At 41.9% G+C, this 22,872-nt stretch overlaps 1 protein-coding gene across 6 annotated transcripts in view; it reads right to left on the bottom strand.

Moving 5' to 3' along the window:
• Positions 1–2,474: 2,474 nt before the first annotated feature.
• Positions 2,475–22,872, bottom strand: part of LOC133380095 (CD209 antigen-like protein E) — a 36,888-nt gene continuing 16,490 nt past the window's right edge. For 4 of the 6 annotated variants that reach the window (XM_061616667.1, XM_061616669.1, XM_061616672.1 and 1 more), the window contains 8 exons: positions 21,329–21,451; positions 19,949–20,029; positions 15,666–15,791; positions 14,441–14,524; positions 13,547–13,636; positions 11,986–12,161; positions 8,239–8,351; positions 2,475–4,480 (listed from right to left, as the gene is read on the bottom strand). In XM_061616667.1, the coding sequence (XP_061472651.1) occupies positions 4,348–4,480; positions 8,239–8,351; positions 11,986–12,161; positions 13,547–13,636; positions 14,441–14,524; positions 15,666–15,791; positions 19,949–20,029; positions 21,329–21,451 (926 nt within the window). In that variant the 3' untranslated portion in view covers positions 2,475–4,347. The remainder of the gene's footprint in view (positions 4,481–8,238; positions 8,352–11,985; positions 12,162–13,546; positions 13,637–14,440; positions 14,525–15,665; positions 15,792–19,948; positions 20,030–21,328; positions 21,452–22,872) is intronic. The other 2 variants (XM_061616671.1, XM_061616673.1) reach the window with 2 other exon arrangements.

Genomic DNA, 22,872 nt, shown 5'->3' with positions numbered 1-22,872 from the left:
GTCTAATACCCAAAATATCAGTGGGAACTGAGGCCCAGTTTGAGGAGCTGGGGAGGACAAAACCAGCATGGATGTTATCCACCTAGTTCTGTAGCAGCTTGCAACAAGGATGAGTGAATGATCATAACCATTTGAGGTATCACCATAACTTAAAGGTGTTCCTGCATGTTGGCAATCCTCTACCGTTGTGAGCAGAGCCCATTGTTTAAGTGTGTGTGTGTAACCCAACCAGGAATTGGATTGGGAATCTTGGGGTGAGGGGACGTTGTTTTTGTTTTTAAAAACATCAGCCACTAGATGGCAGCGTTACTACATTTTCTGCTAGATGTGCGGCTTCATCGTTTTCAATATGCTTCGTTACAAAACATTGTCTAAACTTCTCCAGTGTCCAAACATTATCCATGAGCCAGCTCCTGAGTGTAGCCGCTACTGTAGTATTACTTCTGGAAAGTTTGGATTGCTCTAGAGACCATTGGTAGCCAATATGGTGCCCTCCAGATGTTGGACTACAACTCCCATCATCCCAAGCCATAAGCCATGCTTTGTGGAGCTAATGGGAGCCCAACAACATCTGGAAGGCACCACATTGGCTACTCCTGCTCTAGACAGAGGCCCATTCCTATGGAAATAATACACTGCTCGCCATGTTAAGTTTCCTACATAATGTGAAGTGGGCAGGGCTACCTTTGCCTTTACATGAGTCCCCCTCTCCACCCAGTGCTAGAAAGAATGGGTGTACAGCATTCACAGACCTAAAAGAGAAAAGGAGGAGAGGAAGACATGCCAAGGCTGCAATCCTAACTCCACTTGCCTGGGAGTAAGCCCCAATGAATTAAAAAGGACTCACACTATGAGTGGTGAAGCAGAGAATATTTATTTATTTATCTGATTTATACCCCATCCTTCAACTAGTTCCCAGGGCAGGCTGACAAATAGTTAACCTTACAATAAAGCAAATTAGAACAAAGATTAAACGCTGCACAACATAAAAAGGCAGGATAAAAGCAGTTGTCAGAATGAAAAACAAACATCAAGCAGCAAAACAAAGCAACGTGCAAAGGATTTAAAAGCGTGGGGGGAAATTTAGAAGGGCATTTTCCTGGCACCAAAATGACATCAAGGTAATGCCAAGCCCACCTTCCTGGTGAGAGCATTCCACAGTCAAGCTGTCACCGCTGAGTAAGCCCTTTCTCCCCCTCCCCCACAGGACACTATCATGTCTCCTTTTGGTATGGCCCAAAAGGTTCCTGTAGTGTGAGTGTATCCCCCCCTCACTACACCAGAAAGCCAAAACTGTTGTGCATGCTGGGGCAAGAATTGAAAACACCTTTATGAATAATCTTTAGGCACTGTGCAAAAACAAGTTCTGTCTGTAAGTGTTCAAACTGACCATTTTAGACGGGGAGGGGAAGGGAGTCGGGGGTCCGCCAGAGAAAGGCTGAATGCAAAGCAGTGCAGTCTTGAGAAGTCACTTGAAAGCAGAGACAGAAGAAAGCAGCGGGCTGTCAGGTCAGAAGGTATTCTAGTAATAGAAAGCAGAATGTAATGGGGGGGAAAGGGGCTATAAGTGGGGAACAGAGATGGTAACCTTAGTCTTACCTAAAAGGTTTGTGATAATAGAGCAAAGGGCAGTACATAGAGATAGGAGGAGAGGTAAAGGAGCAAGGTCATGAAGATATTACACAATAAGTTCAAGCAGCTTAAGACAAGAAGAGAGAAGATATAATTCACCCAATTAGGCAGTGAATTTGTTCCTCTAATCCATTTGAAACGATAGCGAAATGCCATGATTCAGGCTCAGATGATGGGGACAGGCAATGGGGGAGAACTATTGCCTTCATCATGGCCCACGGCCGGTGTGCTTCCAGGGGACATGTAGGTGGCCACTGTTGGAAAAATGCTGGGCTAGATGGACCCTTTGCTCTCTCCCAGCAGGGCACTTCTGATGTGCATTCCAGAGACGTGACTATGCAAGTCAATCAATGGATTTGTAAAATCTATGCAATATCTAACATGAACATTTGGATCCAAGCATCTGGATTTTTATTTATTTGTGCAAGGGCCTGGTTATGTAACCCAGCAATCAAGCATACAACTTACAAACATATGCTTGCCTATATTTTTGCCCCGCTGTTTTTTTTTATCCCACACAATTAGTTAAAACAAGCCCAGCAATGAGCGGTTGAGGATTGTGTTGCAGTTCCCACCATTGTACAATGTGCCGTAGGGCTTTAGAACAGAAATCTGAAGACAATACTCATGTCCTTCTGTCACAGGGGTAAGCCAACTGTGTTGTCATCTTAGTAACAAAAGTGCAATCCCATACATGTGTGCTTAGAAGTAAGTCCCACTGAGTTCATTGGGGTAAGCAGGTATAGGATTGCTGCCTTAAACTTTGGATTACATGGACATGGTTATCTTTCATTAGCTAAGAAAATGAAGATCATTCTTCAAAGCAAAATTACATCAAGGTAGATTGTTACAATGTACATTTTTATTCAATGTAAAATGACAGATCCAATGTAAAACTGTAATCAGTGAACTATTGAATTATACCATTAAGGAGGAAACAATTTCAGAAGCACACACACACACAATAAATGAAATAAAACTGAGCAAAGCCAAATTACAAGGCAATCAAGGTAACTTGCATATTTTCCTTTGGGGACTATGCAAAAGGTTAAGTTGTTTGCAAAAGTAAAAATGTGCATTTTCTCTCTTGAAAATATCAGCAGTGGGCATACCATGTGACTGCTACCTATGCAAAGGAAAGATTGATACATATGCTTAACTCAACCAAATTTCACATACACTCTCAATATTAATTATTGCTTCTAGCTGTAGTTCCTCTAAAATGTGGGTAGGGAACCTCTGGCTCATGGGCCAAACTAGGCCCACCAGGTCTCCCAATTTTCTCTGGCTGTGCTTGCCTGTCATTCACCTGATGTCATATGACATCAGGCATTGGACAGGTAAATCCATGGCTGCAAAGGAACAATCAGGAGTCCTAGAGTATGGGATCAAACCCACCCAAGAGCTCTCAAGTGGTTTGGATGTCTGCCAAAAACAGTACCCCTTACATTTGGTACCAAATTTAAACAGCACCATATGGAAGCTGCACTTGCATAGGAACAACCAGGAGTGCACTCTAAATCTCCCAACTGTTCCTTTTGCAAGTGTGCCTTGCATATGGCATGGTTTACATTTGCCACTCAAATGCAAGCCATGTTGCTTTTGGCCCAGGTTGGATCCAGCTGATGTCATATGACATCAGGTGATTGATAGGTGATCAGCCCAGCCCATCTGTCAAATGTGGCCCGTGGAGGGTTGGGCACAATGTGACCTGGCCTTCCAGCTTAAAATGCTTCCATATCCCTTCTCTAAAAAATAAAATAAAAGTCTACTTCTTGTACGCTAGCCTTTGAAATAAGAGTGAACATACAGCACCTAGCACAGTACAGCCTCCTTTTCGTTCTGACTCTCCCTATAATATTTCTGCTGACTTTTTCAGTTATGGGAACACATATGCAAACAGTGCCTATGGGTATACTGTGATGGTAATCTCCTTTGCGGCAGTGGAAGCTTAAACTACCTTGACATACTTTTCCAGAAGAAATGCATACATGCATAAGGAAGAATATCATAATGCTTAACATCAGTAACGCTTTAGATCTAGCCTGAAGAAGGGGGGTTCTTGGGGGTGCACCATTGTTTTTCCAGTTAGCACATCCACTGCAGATGGCCCCCAACAATCATTCTCCCAGTTGGTGCTTTGCTTGCAAGGCAACTACATTTTTCCAGTATTCAAAGCTTAGTATTTTGTTGCTTAGTTCTCCCTGCTCCCTAACTAATACATGTGTTGCACTTGAAATTGCCACGTAAAATAGAACTGTATGAGAAGCAGCTTCCATGCCATTGAGCAACCTAAATCTGATATAAAAAGACCACCAAATGGAAGTGGATAATCACTCTTGAAATGTAAGGAGCAAATCACCAACATCTGATATGCTGTAAGGAGTGTTTGCTACATGCTTAGGAGGGCCAAGCATGTTTCAGCGATCTGTCTGATCCCTGTCAGTGGGTCTGATCTCTCCCTCACCCACGTGTCTGACAGGGAGGTTCTAGGAACGTGAGTACCTATGTATGAGAGACAATCATTTCACTTGTCACACAATGAGCTGATGCAGGGCTATGTATCGCACATAAAAATATTTAAGGACCTTGCAATAAGAAAAGCTTTCATCTTCCATCTGTCTGTCCGACAGCTGCCGTGCATTCCAGGATCAGGAGCGGGTGGGGAGAAGGGAAGCATCCCAGCTTGTATGCAATCCTGTCCCACAAGGTGTCTCAACAGATCAGCTTCTTTTTACAAATCCATTGATAGGGAAGGGAACACACTGCAGAAGCCCATGTTCCGTTGGGGTGCATGATGCCGCAGTTCTTTTCATCATCCGTCTGTGGTTCTCCTACATCCCAAAAACTAAACAAAGGATCAGAGGTCAGGAAAGGAATACTTGTTATCATCAGCATATAACCATCAAATAGCCTATTCCATGAGGAATGGCTTTTAAACTTGCCAAGCCCTGAGATGAATACTTTAAATTCAATGAATTAAATTAAGAGGGGTGCATGTGTCCATGAGCGTGCATGCGCTCACATGTATAGGAAGATTTTCAAACTTAATCTGAGGAAGTTTTGAATGAAAGATTAGTTAAGGAAGAAACACAGTATTAAATGACACTTCTGCTATAATATATTAGTAAAATACAATGGTGGTTGCTTCCAACATTCAATGCTCTCAAAAAAAACCCTTAGCTTCTTCCTTTATTTGAATAGTTATCCATTTTCAAACAACTGTTAGAATGTAAGAAAAAAACTGAATTTTTTTTTTACTGTATTGAGCTCACCAGATGTTGACGGAACTGCCATCCGTATCCTCATATTTTACTAGGTAGTTTAAGTGCCAACGCATATGGAAAATGAAGTAGTGGTTTCTACACACACAGAGGATTCCCTAGCTAAGAAGCAGTATATAAGTTTGTACATTAAAAAAAAACAAGCCTAGCAAGGACCTGTGGAATATTGAGGGCATAGGGATACGAAAACACCAGAGTAATTCATCTCTATGGTCTGTTTTTCATGTCATGCTAAACCATGGCTTAGCGTGGGCTCCACTTTGCTCCTTCCCAATCTGTTACTGTGCTGTACTGAGCCAAGCCATGGATTGGCTTCGCATGTTATCCAAACGTGGGATCATGGTCAAGCTCTCTCCATACTAACTATGAGTTGTCCTATGGTTTATGACTCATTACTGGTCAAGGAAAGCAAAACCATGAGCCCAAGTTCAGACAACAATATAAACTAAGCTGTCATGCCTCCCTTGGATGAGTCCTCAGAGGAGGATGAGGAGCAGTGGATTGGCACAGCAGACCCAAGAGAGGGAACAAGCAGACTCACCCAAGATGCAGCGCCAGACCTCCCATCACTGGAAGATGTTCAGGACACAGCTGGAGCCCCTCAGTCAGACTCAGAGAGTAAACAGGAGGCCCCTCTGCTCCCTGCAGAGCAAAGAAGCCTGCAAGTAGCACAGCAACGCAGGCGTTCTGGCCGTTTAAGACTGCTGCACAAGTTCCCAGGAGTCGGAGGGCTGATTGCTAGAACCTGAACCAGGGAGGGGAGCTTCAAAGGCTGTGAGTGGCTTGGGGTTCTTGCTGGAAACAACGTCGGCCTTTCGCGACTCCTTGTAGCCAGCCCAGCTTGTGATCCTGTGTCTTTGACCCTACCCTGCCTCATCAGATCTCCGCTACCTTGACTTTGGACTCCCCCAGGACTCGTCTGTTCTTCACTCTCTTGGTTCTTCCCACCCAGTATTTACACTGCCTCTTTGCCTCAACTCAAGCCTGACAGATTTACAGCCTGGCTGCTGGCTGTTATCTGCTAATTATATTACTAAAGCCATAACCTATTTCACTCGGTGGACAGAGACTGACATAAGCCGTGACTTAGCTCACCATAGCACAACACAGCAGCAGAACAACTGGGAAGGAGCAAAGCAGCTGCAGTCTCCTCTTTGGAGCCTGCAGGCTCGCGTGTTCATGCTAAGCCATAGTTTGGTTTAGCATGACATAAAAGCCAGGCCATTGCCCAGAGAAGGGCTTTCTGAATTTACACTGAATGCTACAGATAGGAACTCCTATCTTTGCTGCTACCTTTTGTTCGGGGAACAGGAGACAAAGTGCTACTCTATGCTATAATCTTCTATTTCTTTATCGTCCTTGTGATGTTCCTGTATTAATGTATATATGGTAAGTGCTGTTTGTATAGAAGATACATGGTAAGTGGAATGAAAGAGTGTGGGACCGCAATACCTTGTGGAACGCCTCTCCCGCTATGAACCTACCCGTTCACTTCGTTCAGTATCTAAGGCCCTCCTCCGGGTACCAACTCACCAGGATGCCCGGAGGACTGTTACTAGATCTAGGGCCTTTTCTGTGGTGGCCCCCGAATTATAGAACAGCTTACCGGAGGAAATACGCCTGGCGCCTACGGTTCTTTCTTTTAGGCGCCAGGTTAAGACCTGGCTATACTCCCAGGCATTTTAATGTTTAATGCTTTATGTTTAATGTTTTTAGTTTAATGTGTTCCTTTGTTACTGATTTTATTCTATATTGTATTTTAATCTCGTTTTTGTACACCGCCCAGAGAGCTATTAGCTATGGGCGGTCTAGAAATGAAATGAAATAAATAAATAAATAAATAAAGAGGAGGGGGGAGTAAATGAGCAGTAGAATGCTGGATGATTGGCTGAGTGTTTGGATGGCTGAGAGTATAAATGGAAGGATGACAGTTGAATCTGGGTGGACGTGAGTGGGTTGTTTTGGTGGAGTTTGGAGGTGGGTGTGAGTTGGTGTATGTCAGGAGAGTGTGGAGAAAGAGGGAGGTGGAGTTCGGATTAGTAATAAGTCAAATATCACAGTAACAGATGAAACCATAAGCTTGTAGATCATTATCAAAGTTATCTTGTTATTAATGTTATTTAATAAATACTATTTTGGTTTACCGAAGGCCTGATCCTTGGCTGGGGGATATACATACCAGAAGGGAGGGTAAGGTAATAACCAAGGCTGAAGGGAAACAGTAACAAATGGTGGCAGCAGTGAAGAGAAGATAACATTATAAGTATCCAGAGCAACCCCGAGTTATGATTTATCTGCATTGATACAAGGGGGTTGGGAACAGCATAGGCACGCAGTCATGAATGTAACCGGATAGAGAGACTCAGGCAAGGTCTCTGGGAACATTGGTTGTAGAACGTGACTGGTGGTGCTGCCTAGCAGGGGGATCTATTGAGATCTGTGCTAGAGTGGAGAGAGAAACCATAAAAAAGGACAGTCCGGACTGGTGGAGTCCCTGGTGGTGCCTAGTGAAAAGCAGTAGCCACGAGCAGGTAGGAACCTGACAGGGAGAGCCAGGGAAGAGCGTCACAGTCCTCTACAGGCAGTGCTCATTTCAACCCTGGTAGCAGGCCTGTAGCCGGGGGGGGGCTATGGGGGCCACCCCCTCCATAATTTTCTGGCCCTCCCTAAAATGTTTACAATATATAAAAAAATTATTACAGAAACTTTTTTCTGTCTCCTCTACTTTCTGGCCTGCTTGATAGAGGGTGGGAAGGGTCTAAAGGAAGGTAGAAATTGGTCAGGTTGTATAGGTCAGACTATGGCTGTGAGCAAGCAAAACGCAGAAAGTTAGGGTACAAGTTGAATAGAGAGAAAGAGAAAAGGCAAGGGAGAGAAAGAGAGTTGGTCTGCTAAAGCCCCTAACACTAGAGAAGATGGAATTTTGGTTGGAGTGGTGGTAAGCACTACAAGGTTAGGAAACTTCCAACCCTATGTTATACAGAAAAATGATGCCGTTTTCTTTTCCAGCTCTCTAGAACAACCCCACCTTCCTATACAAAATGTTCTGGTTTGTGGCTGGCGACCAGTCCCAAACCTGAGTCATGCAGTACTACAGAGAAGGGGAAAAGTCTCCTGTGTCTCTCCATGCCCAGCCCCTGCCGCCTCAAGGTCTGAAAATCACCACAAGACTCCTCTCCTAGCCTAGCTAAATCATGATATTAAAATCTAAAAACCTGGTTATGTTATAACCCTAGAGTCCGATTATTGCATTATACTGAAAACTGATTACTCTTGTGCATCATGAAACTAATTTTGAAAAAATAAATCAAAATGTACTCACGCTGTAGATACAATCAAATCACCTTCTCTCCATCTCCATTTCCCCTCACTTTCAATATGAACCACACCCAGCCAGTATGTCATGGTGTTATCGATGTTATCTCTCAGGAAACCCTGGGATGAAAAAGAAGCTAATGTAACAGATCATATTTATTTAATATAAATACTGGGGAAGAACAAAGGACAAGGACAAGTAGCGCTGTGACTAATGACGCAGCTGGGTCAAAGTAGAAAGGAAGCCCAGAGGCTGATGCGCACAGATGCAAAAGGAGAGTCTGGAGTTGTACAACGACCACAATAGGAACATGGAATGTGAGCAGCATGAACCAGGGAAAGTTAGAAATTGTCAAGCAAGAAATGGAACACATCAACATTACAATACTTGGTGTGAGCGAACTAAAATGGATGGGAATGGGACATTTTCAATCAGGCAACTACAAACTATTTTATGCAGGAAATGAGAAATTAAGAAGAAATGGGGTTGCTTTAATAGTGAGAAGTGATGTAGCAAACACAATTAGGAGCTACAATGCAAGGTCTGAGCGAGTTATATCAATGAGATTAAATGGGAAACCTATTAACATAACCATCATCCAAGTCTATGCTCCGACAGGAAACGCAGAAGAAGAGGAAGTGGAGAGATTTTACGCAGAAGTACAGGAAGAAATTGATCACACACCAAAACAAGACATGCTGATAATCATGGGGGATTGGAATGCAAAAGTAGGGAACAGAGAAGAATTAGGAATTGTGGGGAAATGGGGCCTAGGAGACAGAAATGAAGCAGGAAAAAGACTTATTGAATTCTGTGAAGCCAATAATTTGTTTCTTGCGAACACATTTTTTGAGCAACCGAAAAGACGACTGTACACATGGACATCACCAAATGGTCAATATAGGAATCAAATTGATTTTATAATTGGTAGCAGAAGATAGAGAAGTTCCATACTTTCTGCGAAAACAAGACCAGGAGCAGACTGTGGCACAGATTGTGAACTGGTTGTATCGAAAATCAGAGTAAAGCTAAAGAAGACCAACAAAGCAATCATAATGCCAAAATACAATTTAAATAACATCCCAGAAGAATATAAAGATCAAATAAGGAACAGGTTTGAGGCTCTAAACTTAGTTGACAGAGAACCAGAAGAACTATGGAATGAAGTCAGAGACGTTATTATGGAAGAATGCAAAAAGACAAAACCTCTAGTTAAAAAGAGAGAAAGACCTCAATGGATGACTGAAGAAACTCTTAAAATGGTTAAAGAGAGAAGGAAAGCAAAAGCGAAAGGAGGTAGAAACACAGTCAGAACCCTAAATGCAACAATACAGCGACTAGTACGTAGGGACAAAGAGAACTATTACAATAGCTACTGTATAGAAATAGAAGATGACAACAAAAAGGGTAGAACAAGAGCCCTGTTCCAAAAGATTAGAGAAATGAAAGGGAAATTTAAACCAAGAGTAGGGATGTTGAATAATCAACAGGGGAACACACTGACTGACCGAGATGAAATAAAAGGAAGATGGAAGCAATACACTGAAGAACTCTATAAAAGAGATGCCCAGATGACAGACTCATTCACGGAGGAAACATATGATGAAGAACCAGAAGTTTTAGAATGCGAGGTGAAAACTGCTCTTAAAATACTTGGAAGAAACAAATCACCACAAACAAATGGCATACCAATAGAGTTGCTACAAGCTGCTACTGAGACTGAATCTGTCCAAATTTTGATGAAAATCTGTCAAGAAATATGGAAAACTAAACAATGGCCCACAGACTGGAAATGTTCAATATACATCCCAATTCCAAAGAAAGGGGATCCCAGGGAATGCAGTAATTATCAAACTATTGCCTTAATATCCCATGCAAGTAAAGTAATGCTCAAGATTCTACAACAAAGGCTCTTACCATATATGGAGCGACAAATGCCAGATGTCAAAGCTGGATTTAGAAAGGGAAGAGGCACCAGAGATCATATCGCAAACATACGTTGGATAGATTACAGCAAAGTCTTTGACTGTGTAGATCATGAAAAACTATGGAATGCTTTAAAAGAAATGGGGGTGCCACAGCATCTAGTTGTCCTGGTGCACAACCTATACTCTGGACAAGAGGCTATTGTAAGGACAGAATATGGAGAAACTGACTGGTTCCCCATCAGAAAGGGTGTGAGACAGGGGTGTATTTTATCACCCTATTTATTTAATCTATACGCAGAACATATCATACGGAAAGCAGGATTGGACCAAGATGAAGGAGGTGTGAAAACTGGAGGGAGAAATATCAATAATTTAAGATATGCAGACGATACCATACTCTTAGCAGAAACCAGTAATGATTTGAAACGAATGCTGATGAAAGTTAAAGAGGAAAGCACAAAAGCAGGACTACAGCTGAATGTCAAAAAGACTAAAGTAATGACAACAAAAGATTTATGTAACTTTACAGTTGACAATGAGGACATTGAACTTGTCAAGGATTATCAGTACCTCGGCACAGTCATTAAACAAAATGGAGACAACAGTCAAGAAATCAGAAGAAGGTTAGGACTGGGGAGGGCAGCTATGAGAGAACTAGAAAAGGTCCTCAAATGCAAAGATGTATCACTGAACACGAAAGTCAGGATCATTCAGACCATGGTATTTCCGATCTCTATGTATGGATGTGAAAGTTGGACAGTGAAAAAAGCAGATAAGAGAAAAATCAACTCATTTGAAATGTGGTGTTGGATGAGAGCTTTGTGCATGCTATGGACTGCGAAAAAGACAAATAATTGGGTGTTAGAACAAGTTAAACCAGAACTATCACTAGAAGCTAAAATGATGAAACTGAGGTTATCATACTTTGCACACAATGAGAAGACATGGTTCATTAGAAAAGACAATGATGCTGGGAAAAACAGAAGGAAGTAGAAAAAGAGGAAAGCAAAACAAGAGATGGATTGATTCCATCAAGGAAGCCACAGACCTGAACTTACAAGATCTGAACAGGGTGGTTCATGACAGATGATCTTGGAGGTCGCTGATTCATAGGGTCGCCATAAGTCACAGTCGACTTGGAGGCACATAACAAAAACAATATTTATTTAAGCTGCACTCCTAAAAATTTACTAGAACAGGAGTGGTGAAGCTCCTGACCATGATCCAATTCCAGGCCTCAGAATCCAGATTACAGAGGTCTCCTCAGACCTCCTCCCTCTCCTCACTAATGAGTAATGAGAGAGCAAAATCGCACTGAACTCAGAAGGGCATATTTCTGATTAAAGATGGTTAAAAAAGGAAGGACATTTGTCTTGCCACTAACCTACAATACTGAAAACCCTCTTTTGAATGGCAAAGAGAAAACATTGCCGGGGGGGGGGGAGAGGACTGTTATACAAACATGCCAAATAGTGTAGTGGCAAATTCAGAAGTGCAGGATCCCTTCATGATAGTTACACCATGTCCCACCCCAGCCATGCCCCCTTCTAAGATTATGCAGTCTCTTACTTTGTTTGGAGTACTTTCCATTAATGATGCATTGCAACCATCAATGCAGATCTCCATGTGTTGCCTTTCAGCTAGATCTACTATTTTCTGTGCACATAGATGGGCAGAGTTGTAAGGTAAGGAGGATTTTTTTTTTAAATCACACACTGATGCAGAAATGTGGATAATTGAATATAAAGACTGGAAAAATGAGAAACAGAGAAGAACAATAACTGACAGATTCATCTGTCCTTAATCATGACGCAGGAGGACTAACCTGTTCCTTATCAGACCAAATGCTGACCAAATGAGCCCTATGAATAATGCAGTACCACAGAGCATCAGTCCAGTTTTTCTTCTCTGTTGAAATGTAATAGCAGTTATGTCCTTCAGTCTTCCAATTGGTGGGGCATGAATGAGAGATTGAGGATTTTCCACTGCTGCAGATGGATGCTATAAAGCAAGTGTGGTACAACACTCTATTAACACTTTATCTTACTTGGAGACTTCAGAGTACACGGAGGCAGCTGGCAAGTAAGCATCTCAATGGGCAGGACATTTACATCATCTGCCTTCCAAATGAACAAGGTGAATGTACATTTGTTCTGGGGTTCAGTTTTGACCTGTAAGTCATGTTGAACACAAAGGCTTCCTCCTGGGCCATCCTTTCTTAAGTATTTTGGAGACCAACAGGAACAGAGTATTCTCCATGCCAGTATTCCCTACCAAATCCTCTTGACCCTAGGCCAACTGTACTCAGCTTTGGCAACCAGGGGGCAGGACATTCTGACAGGGCAGGGCAGCCAAATATCAAAGTGTGTCAAGGTGGGCAGCAACTTGTTGCACCCCCTTCCTTATACATCAGGCATAATGGAACTTCTTCCTTAATTGTAGGAGCCATGCTTTGGATTAAACCTCTACAGTCTCTCTTTTTCTGATGCCTTGGTTACTATAAAACCCTGACTGAAGAATCAGCAGATTAATTATCGGCCCTGCTACTAAAAAGCCCAACATCTGAGCTGCATCTAGCTCTTCATAAGGGGGAAATCCAATTGCGTTCTGATATGCAAAGGCTCCTTTGCCAAACAGTTGAACCTGTTAAGTGTAAAAAGCATAAGCTCTGAATAAACAAACAAAAACAAAGCAACCCAAAATATATCACTTGCATATGTTTCAGGATTGCCACTGAATGACTTCTTAAACACTAGAGGGAAAACCCTAACCTAACAATTTAGCAGTAGAATGAGCATTGATATGGGGAAGACTGGGGAATTTCCTACTATGGAGATGTACACAAAAGCTGGAAGAGCATCTGTGAGTGGTGCTTACTCTTCCTCAGTACAGTCGAGATGACCCCAAATGTTCCTGTGATTTCCACTCATTCATGCACAGGTGTGCGCCATTAACTCTTCAGTCAATGGTGACCTTGCTGATAACATTTGGATGATGGTGGTGGAAGTCAACATGCATGGGTTTCTGTTTCTGAACTTCATCTCTAATTGCCTGCTAGCCCTCTATCCCCCCTCTGCCACCTTCCCTTCTCCTTATTCTGGATCAGGAAACGGAAGCCCAAATCATGCCTGTCTGCTGGATTGCAACTGCTCAGAGCAGAATCACATCTCTCCTCATTTGTTACTCACTGCATGGTCCAGCAGCTAAGACCTCTGGACAGGAAAGGTGTTAATAGGAATTCTCTTTGTCTCTCCTAACTTTCTAATGGCACCATTGACTGTTTCTGAAGGTATCTGAGATTTCTCTTATGTTTTTAGATCCCATAGTAATCAAGCCAGAAGTCAAATAATCCAAGTCAAATAATCCAGGTCCCAGTGATGCCTCACTTGTGATATCCTGTAGTTCGCTGAAGTTGTTGCTAGCAGTTCTTTCAAGAATCCTTTGTGTTGTGTATACATAATCCAGGTCCTTCCTCACTGAAAGATAAATCAAAATTCCCACTAAAAAATCAATGGACTGGAGCCCTTAGGCTGCCACTGGTGCTTCACTGTAATAACATTACTGTTTCAACAGTGCATAAGGGTTCAGATTGTCCATGGTGATGCCACAATGACACACCCAGCACCATGGATTCTTATTCACATCTCCCTAAAGCTTCAAATTGCCTGAAGCTGAAGTGCACATTGTGGGGAGAAAATTCACTTCTGGACGGATCAGATCTGCAAATGGGGTAAATCAGCTTCAGTAAGCTGGAATCAATAAGGCTAGGCTAACAATAGGTGAAAATTAATCTTGCTGCACTAGAAATAACGGAGTCTCACCGACACTCCACTCTGGCATTTCTTTTTAGTAACTGCTGTGTTGCATGTTTTTGACCACGTGCTCCATTCCTTCCACGTGCAGCAGTTCTTCCTCTACATATTACCCCCACCCTCATAAACACAGAGATAGATTGAGTCTTGTAGACCACCTTGTCCAAACCTTGCTCAATGCAAGAAATCCAGAGCTACAGATGGACTATTTTGCTTCTTACACGCATATCCTGGATGGTACTAGCTTTTTATATGCAAACACTTGCTGCAATGAAATCAGTAGATGTTATGTGTAAGGTAATACATAACCCATCTGACTACAGCGCCTTTCTGCTCTGTGGAAAGAGCTGAAAAATCTCATGTTGCCAGATAGTACAGCCCCCCCCTTTCTGTCACTCTTATCCAAATCAGTGTCTTTGTCAACAAGAGAACTAAAATTGCACATCATGTATTAAAAAGTCACAGTACTTCTCATGAGCTTCTCTGATTGGTTGAAGTTTAAGGTCTGTAGTTCCTCTGACAGAGCCTGTAGCTCCTCTGATATTCCTGAGTCTGAAGAAAGAAAATTAGATAAAATTGAGGCTCTTTGTTGTCCAGTCAAAACAAACCTTGATTTGAACCATCCTGTCTTCACAAATCATCTGATTGCCCTCATCTATATGTTGAATAAGCTTTCATTGGGCCAAGGGATTTGTTCCTTAGACCAGCCTTTCCCAACCTTTGGGTCCCTAAATGTTTCTGGACTACAATTCCCATCATTCCTGACCATTGGCCATGCTGGCTGGGGCTGATGGGAGTTGTAGCTGAACAACATCTGCGGACCCAAAGGTTGGGAAAGGCTGTCTTAGACCTTTCTAGTGACAGTGACAGCAGATGCAGTGGAAGATAGCTGATGCTAGGCCACTGGGATGTCTTTCTCACTGGCCCCCTCCAATTCGGGAAGGGGGCTTGGGAGGTAGATTGTATTTGATAGCAGCAACAATTTGATACCTAGCCTACAGAAGTGTTCTGGTTACTGAACTGATAGCTGTATTTTAATTTGTGTGTATTGTAATGCATTTTTATTAGCTTCACATTTTGTCTACTGGATTGACTTTTAAGGTTGTAAGCCACTTGGGACTGGCATGGAAGGTGGTATATAAATGCTTCTAAATAAATAATTAGATTTTTTTCTATTTGAAAAAAAATCTAAATATTTTCAGAAATCCAGGTTTTAAAAAGACTGTATGTTAAAAATACCTGTCAAAGCTGAGTCATTGGCAGCTGTCAAGTGGAAGCCAGGTGCCAGGAACTTTACTAGGAGACAAAGTTGAAGGGGTGTATAGCCAGAAAATACTATTGTCATCCATGCAAAGTCCCAGTCTGAACAGGAAGCCTTTAGAGCTGGTTGAGGAAAATCAATGGACTTCCCAGAAAGAAGCTCCAACCTACAGCTGCGATAACTTACTATACAGGGCAGCTGTGCACTGAGTTCCCATTTCTAACCCCTCCAGTTCCTGACAATATAATTTTCACCAGAGCTGGGGAACCAATCTGTGGCCCTTCAGATGTTATTGGACTCCATCATCCCTGACCATTGGCCATGCTGTCAGTGGCTGATGGGAGTTCAAATCCAACCTGGTCTGGAGGGCCACAGGTTTCACATGCCTGATTTATACTGACTCAGTTTCATCTTCTGGAGGGGATCACTTACACTTCACCAGGATCACAAAAAGGAGTCCTGCCCACATCACACAGCATATTGTTACCAGGACATAAAGAACGACTACATGAAATCTTCTAGTGCTTTTCTTTTGTGGAGAGTCAGAGTCAGGAGGAACTGTGGAAGAGATTATTGGTAGAAGGACTTTATGTACAACAATTCAAAAAAGCTGTTAGAAGGAAGAGATCATTAGCTTTCCTTTTCAAACGAATAACAAGGGGCATCAAAGACAGGGACCAGATGTGCAAGTGTGTGCAAACATTCACGACAAGGCTCCCAAGTTGTATTTTGAATTCCAGAACTGAAATTCCCTCTTCTACATAACTGTTAAAGATGTGTGATATAATTTTATCTGTCAGCTAATTTTAAAAATGATAATTAAAAAGTATTTTTTCTTTATATTCTATCACTATCTAGGTCTCCGATCTCATGGTTCCTTTGCTGTTCTTAAGAAATTTTATTTTTTAAACAACATGTGTGATTTTCTAAATGATTTTAAAAATGATTTTCTGTTATTTGTTTATTACTACTGTTATTTGTTTTAATTTCTACTTTGCCCAGGGTACTATTGTAGAAGAGTGGTACAGAACTGTTACAAAATAATCATTGATTTATATTAATATAATTGGATCATATGACTTTAGAGCAGACAGGAATATCAAGAATTACTTGTCAAGACTTTAAGGACATGCATGCTCATGATTAAGGTGTCTTTCTACCTTAACCATATTCAGAAATGCAAAGACAAATTGAATATGTTTATTTAAGGGAGAGAGAGACAGACAGCCTTAGGCATGCCAATATTCTGGACTGAGACAAATTCTTTCCCAAATCTACTTGCTTCCTTGGTAAAGGGCTGCCTCTCTCTGCAGCCCACATACACTAGATTGCTACCTTTTGCCTCCCTTCCACAGCCCCGTTCATGCTGCCTGTTTGATTCCACCCTCTGTAACCAATGTAAGGACCAATCTATACATAATGTTAAATGCATCTTTGCCTTTTATGTGTAGATTTTTTAAAAATGCAAATGGCATCAGTTAAGTGTTTTATGATTATTGGGATAATTTGCATTGGAAGGAAATCTACACTGGTGCCAATGGGGAATGCCCTTTATATATATAAAGAGAGAAAGAGAGAGAGAGAGAGAGAGAGAGAGAGAGAGAGAGAGAGAGAGAGAGAGAGAGCATGTGTCATGCAGTGCATTTCTGATTTGTAGGTGAAATTTATGCAATCATTGTGGTCCCAAGCGGCATCTAGATCATATACAACTCCAAGAACCCACCACTCCACACATATATATTTTTCCAGATTTCTTCACCTCATATATGCCTTCTGCTCTGAGACTACTTGCATCAACACTTATTCCACTCATCTCTCATGGTTTGGCAGGGACTTGTATTTCCAGTGCCTGAAGGTCAACATTTAGTAGCTAGAAAGATATGTCTTCTGATATCTGTGTTGGTCCAGTCAGCCAGGGTCCAGCCAAATATGGCATGGATCCCCTGGAATATATAGAAGGAATTAAGAAACATGTTTATCCTGGTGCAAAGGGGCACTACTGAACAGATGCACATTAGATATGTTAGGTACGGTACCCCCAGAGATCTACATGCCTAGAATATGGAATGTGAGTAGGAGTCCACTATGCCCTAAGCTTCTATTTTTGCTGTATAAAGCGAGCAACCTCAAGTCTGTTACTGATATCTTCACTGAAGCCAGAACTGACTTCTATTGCACTGGTGGAATCTTCACTTGTAACTTCAACTGCCATTTTAATCTGATCCCTATTTGGGCATTAGTTTTCCTTTAAATCATGCGAGGGATAGTGATTTAGATTTGGAAGGGTGGCTTCTTTCAGATTGGCAATTATGAGGGAGTGAAGTTTTGGACCAAGCTCCCAAGGATTCCAACTCAGTCAGAAGACCTGGAGTCTGAGATATCCCTAGTGCAGTTAGCCTAAAAGAACCTGTTAAGCAAATAATGCCACACAGCAAATAATGCCACACAGCAACAGGAGGGAATTCAAATTTACTTAGAAGTATACAGAAGGATTAAAAATAAAAAATTGGTACTACAACAAACAGATCAATTTGGATCAAGTAACATTAAAAAACTGGATACCTTTTCACAAAAAGAAAAATGTGCAGAATCAATTTTGCATGCAGAATCAATAAACTAACAGTACAGATCTGTCTATCAGGCTTTCCCATTTTTCATATGTTTATTTGTGTGACATATTTCAGACAGTGTCAGGGGACTGCAAAGCTCTTCCTGCTGTTTAGAAGAAAGAGGCAGGATTTGAAGGTTTTTGCTTGCCTTTTTGCCTGACTCCCAATATATGTGCATGCAAGCAGTTAAATTCATTCTGGATGGCACTGTAATTTTGAGCTAAGGGGTGTTTGGCATACAGATCCTTCATCTTTTGAGGAGGAGCTTGTCTAGGTCTGGATTCCTTTATTATTATTATTATTATTATTATTGGCGCATATGAAATAATCTTTCCCCTAATTTAGAACAGTGATGGCTAACCTCCATGCCTTACTTTCATGAGATAAGCTAGGACAGCCTTTCCCAACCAGTGTGCCTCCAGATGTTGTTGGACCACAACTCCCATCAGCCTCACCAGCATTGCCAATGGTCAGGAAAGATGGGAATTGTGGTCCAACAACTTCTGGAGGCACACTGGTTGGGAAAGGCTGAGCTAGGAGGACAATTGTCTCAGGTGATGGGCACGGAGTTGGTTTGGTGAATTGCTCATCCACTCTCTTGCCTTGCTACCTGCCAGCCTTGTTGCTGCAGCTACCAGCTGCCCACCCATCCACATGGTGAGGCAGAGTAAGGGAGGGAAAGAGGGAGTAAAGGCTAGAGGTCCTTCCTCAGGATGGGCCATTCTGGGTCAGATGACTGCAAGACTGCATGTGCCAATGCTGTGGTTTGCTGCAGCAGCTAGAAATGCTGTTTAAATGTTTTACTAACTGTAACCAGCATATCTAGCTGCTGCTGCAGCAGCATTGGTGTTCTCCTGGATGCCTTTCCCAGTATGCCTCACTCTGAGGAAGGACTCCTTTGGCCCTTCCTCAGAGTGAGGCAGAGAGAGGGTGCAGGCTGAGAGATCACCAGCACTACTGCCACTAATGTAGCACAAAACAAAAGTAAGCAGGGGGAGAGGAGGAAGGGAGGCCCATGGTGTAATCTCTTGTATTGGCTTTCCTAACCTATGACCGTCCAGATGTTGCTGGACTCCAGCTCTCAACATTCCTGACTAATGACCATGTTGGCTGGGGCTCACTAGAGTTAGACTCCAACAACATCTGGAGGGACACAGATTAGTCACCTCTGTTTAAAGTGCCCCAGAGGAACACTCCCTTTGCTGGCTGTTTATTATTGTGTTCCAAGTGTTCTGTTATTGCACCCTCCAAACATAAATGAAGACTGTGTTCCTGCATGGTGGGGATGGAGTTAACTTTCCAATGTGAGGCATTTCCAGGGTGTTGACACACTCTGTATGTTAAAAATGTGTTTTAACTGATCTTTTTTTTCTTATTGTAACTTTGTTTGCAGTATAACCTCTTGCTGTATTTTTATCAAAGTGCAGTCTATGATCTGAAATTAATATGGGCCCAATTGTGCATTTGGTTACACAACAACTAAACAACATGGATGTAAGAAAAAGTTGAGTCTTGATCCGGCCTTCTGAATGGGGATATATACAATACATATAACTTTGAACCACAGCATCCACTGGTTGTATTAATCTAGTAAAGCACATGATGCCCCCCTTTGTACACACCCTAATTCAGTGAAAGTTTAAGTGAAGCCTCTCCTGTAAATGATACTGGTGTTCTCTAATTGTGCAACCTTTGCATGAATGGTGTCAGAAACAAGGGGCTGTCAGTCATTTGAGCATAAATGTTAACCAAGAAATAACTATTCTCATCAATATACTTCCCCCCAAAGGGGTCTCTGATATTGGGCTCTATTGTCACATCTAGGAATCTGTGAAAGAGGATTGCTACTGCCATAGATTTGGTGGGGTCCCCTGCCCCCAATGCCAGTTCCAGCCAACCTTTTTGCAAGCAGTCCTCCTCAAATAGCTAGGAGGTGGGCCTCCTGAAGAAGGGCAATGTCAGCTCTTTCTTTCTGTGGATACCTGCTTATGCTTGCAAGTTCCCCCTAAGCCCTTAACTTTAAAACAAACGATCTTTAGACCACTCACTAGATAGTGATTACAGGCTGAGTGTGCACATGATCTAGATGCCACTTGGAATACATACCACAGTTTGAACTGTTTGTCACATGATCAGAAGGAAGGGCATTGATGCTTGAATACCATGGACCACATCTAGGATGGAGGGCTATACAGTGCAAGTCCAGGAGTTTGAGATTAGAAACAGACATCGGAAGTACAAAATTTAAAAAATAATATGTATGAAAAATGCAGAATCATTCCGCTTGTCCTCCCCCCTATGATGGAACCCACCAGCTATTCAACAAATCAGTAAAGGAGCATATCTTTCCTTACTCATGAGTTGCTTCAGTTTCAGTTGAAAAGGGTTTTTTTTAACCATTTAAAACAGAATTTGTAAGATCTTGCAGTTAACTTAATGCACTGACCACGTTCTGCTTTCATCAGCTGTCTAGGGCAACTATGCAAGTTGATGGGGATCCCCCTACAGACCATATTGGGATAGCTCAGTTCTTGAAAGCAGCTCAATGAGTGAGATTTAAATGTACTCTTGTATTGCAAGCACAGGGTGTCAGTTTAATGCACAGGCTTTGTCCAAGTCTTCCTATAGCTCACATTTCACTCTAGCTGCTTGGCAAACAGAAGCTTATGTTGAGTGAAATAACCTAGTGTTCTAGAAGTCCAGTCCCATTTAGAATTAACTATATCCCTATTTGGCTATTCAGTTTCCCCACATTATTAGAATTGTGTGATGTTTAATATAGAAGACAGAAATAAGGGGAGGGCAAAAATGAGTCCTGAAAAGTAATAGCTAAACTTAGAGACTCCTGAAAAATGGATCACGTTCACGATACAATGGTCACACAGTCATAGGAAGTGGACTTCTATAATACAAAAGCTCTGAATAACTTCATTCTGATTCTGTGTTTGTTTAAAGTAATCCAGGATTTGTAAAAGGAAAGACAGAAAGAAAGAACAGAACTATTTCACATAATGCATGATTAATGTGTGGAATTCATTGCCACAAGTAGTAGTGATGCCCACTATCTTAGTTGGTTTTAAAAGGGGATCAGATACATTCATGTGCGGATGATAGTTCAATGAATGGCTACCATGGAGCTTCTAAGGCAAGGATGGAGAACCCGTGTCCCTCCAAAACTGGTTGGACTCCAACTCCCACCAGCCCCAGCTATCATGACCAGTGATCAGGCACAATAAGAGCTGGAGTCCAACAACACCTGGGGGGCTACAGGTACTCTATCCCTGCTCTGTTACTCTTTTGCTGAGACAGAATCTCCCAAGGCATTCTGACTGTTTAGTTCTTAAATCTGATAAGCTGTCATGAATGACTCAATAATAACCATTGCAGCTACAGTGGTTAACAAAACCAGCTTTGCTTTAGCACAAACTACTACCACCATCAAGGCATGCTAAAAAAGAGACTGTGAATTGTGGCGATTTTTTGCACCTTTCTGATTGTCCATGTTTCTTTTTTCATTAGGAGCCGACGGTGTTGTCTGACTTTCAGAAACCATCGCAGTCACAACACCCGCATCATCATAATCATCGTCCTCAAAACTGCTGGGTGTATCTAAAAAAAGAAGAAAAGTTTATTCCGCCTCTGAAAATGGAACCAGGCTGTTGTGAAATTTGTACGGACTCTTTCCAAGTCAAATTAGCATACGGCAAATCTGAAGTGACTCCATTGGGTAAGTCTTAGCTGGGTTTTGATTTATCTCCAGCTGTTCAGGCTTGCCCTTGGATACAATTCTGTTTTCTTGCTATGCAACGTTGTCCACAGTCTCAAAGGCAAAGTCTGACTAGGACCAGCTCTAGACTCTTTGCTGCTCCTAGTGACTCCCACACAGAATCAAAGAGGTTTGCCCAAGGATTTCTTGCAATGTCAGATTCTGCTGCATGTGTTCCAAGACTTCCTCATTACAGGTCAGGTATGTTTTCCTGGAGGACCCTCCGGGACACAGCCCCATTCCTTTTTTGCAGCCGGCTCTCTGCCAGCCCCCTCCTGGAGTCCCTCTGTCTCTACAGCCAATCAAGCCACCACAATTTCCGAACGCCAAAGCTATGCCCTTTCCTCTTAGCTTATTGTAGTGGAAAAGGTGTTTCCTTTTGAAAGACATTCCATGCCCCTTCCAAGGTGCTGTATATGTGGTTTTGCCAAAGAAATAGAAAATCTTGTTTGTGAGCTTTCTATGGGCATCTGACTGGCCATTATGAGATGCTGGACTAGACAGGCCTTTGGTCTGATCCAGCAGGGCTCTTCTCATGCTCTCTTATACAAATTTAACTAACGTGTTCCCCTAGTGATTACACAAATACAAAAAGTACACTCTGAAACATAAGAAATTGAAGTAAAAGTAAGGCTGGATAAATGTGTCAATTTTGGTTTCTCTCAGTTCATCATTTTTCCAGTTTAAGTTCATTTTGCCAAATTTCCACATCAGTTTGCCATTTTTTTAAAAAAAAAGTCCTGAGAAAAATTCATCAGCATTTTAGAGTGCATTTCTCCTAGCATACACATTTTTTATGGAATTTTGCCTAAGATACACATTTTTGCATGTGATATAATACATTTTTGTATGTTATTTTCACTGCTACCTGCATTTTTAAACAGGTTTTTTTGGCTGATTAACTGCAGTGAAAAATAGGAGATGAGAGAACACTGAAGGATAGCTGTGTTTCAGTTCACTTATTGTTTCTGGAAGTACGAATTAGGTCAGTTTGCATGAAAATGCAAGCCAAATCAAATTTCTCCCCCATCCCTAAGTACAAGCTAGAAATAAAGTTTCAAAGCAGCAATAGAATACACAGAAACAAGATTGCAAATAAAATTTGGCTATTTCACTGTGACATGCAATATAGAAAAAGAATTGTATGCTTAAAATCCAGAGCACTGGATTATTGTAATTCTGCTTTTAGGCACTAGGAATCCAGGGTTTCTTTTGCAAAGCACATAATACATACCCAAAACTGTAATAAAGTGCAAAATACATG

This window comes from Rhineura floridana, chromosome 3 (genome assembly GCF_030035675.1).
Source record: "Rhineura floridana isolate rRhiFlo1 chromosome 3, rRhiFlo1.hap2, whole genome shotgun sequence".
NCBI classification, from domain to species: domain Eukaryota; kingdom Metazoa; phylum Chordata; class Lepidosauria; order Squamata; family Rhineuridae; genus Rhineura; species Rhineura floridana.
This window is presented reverse-complemented; position numbering and strand designations above follow the sequence as displayed.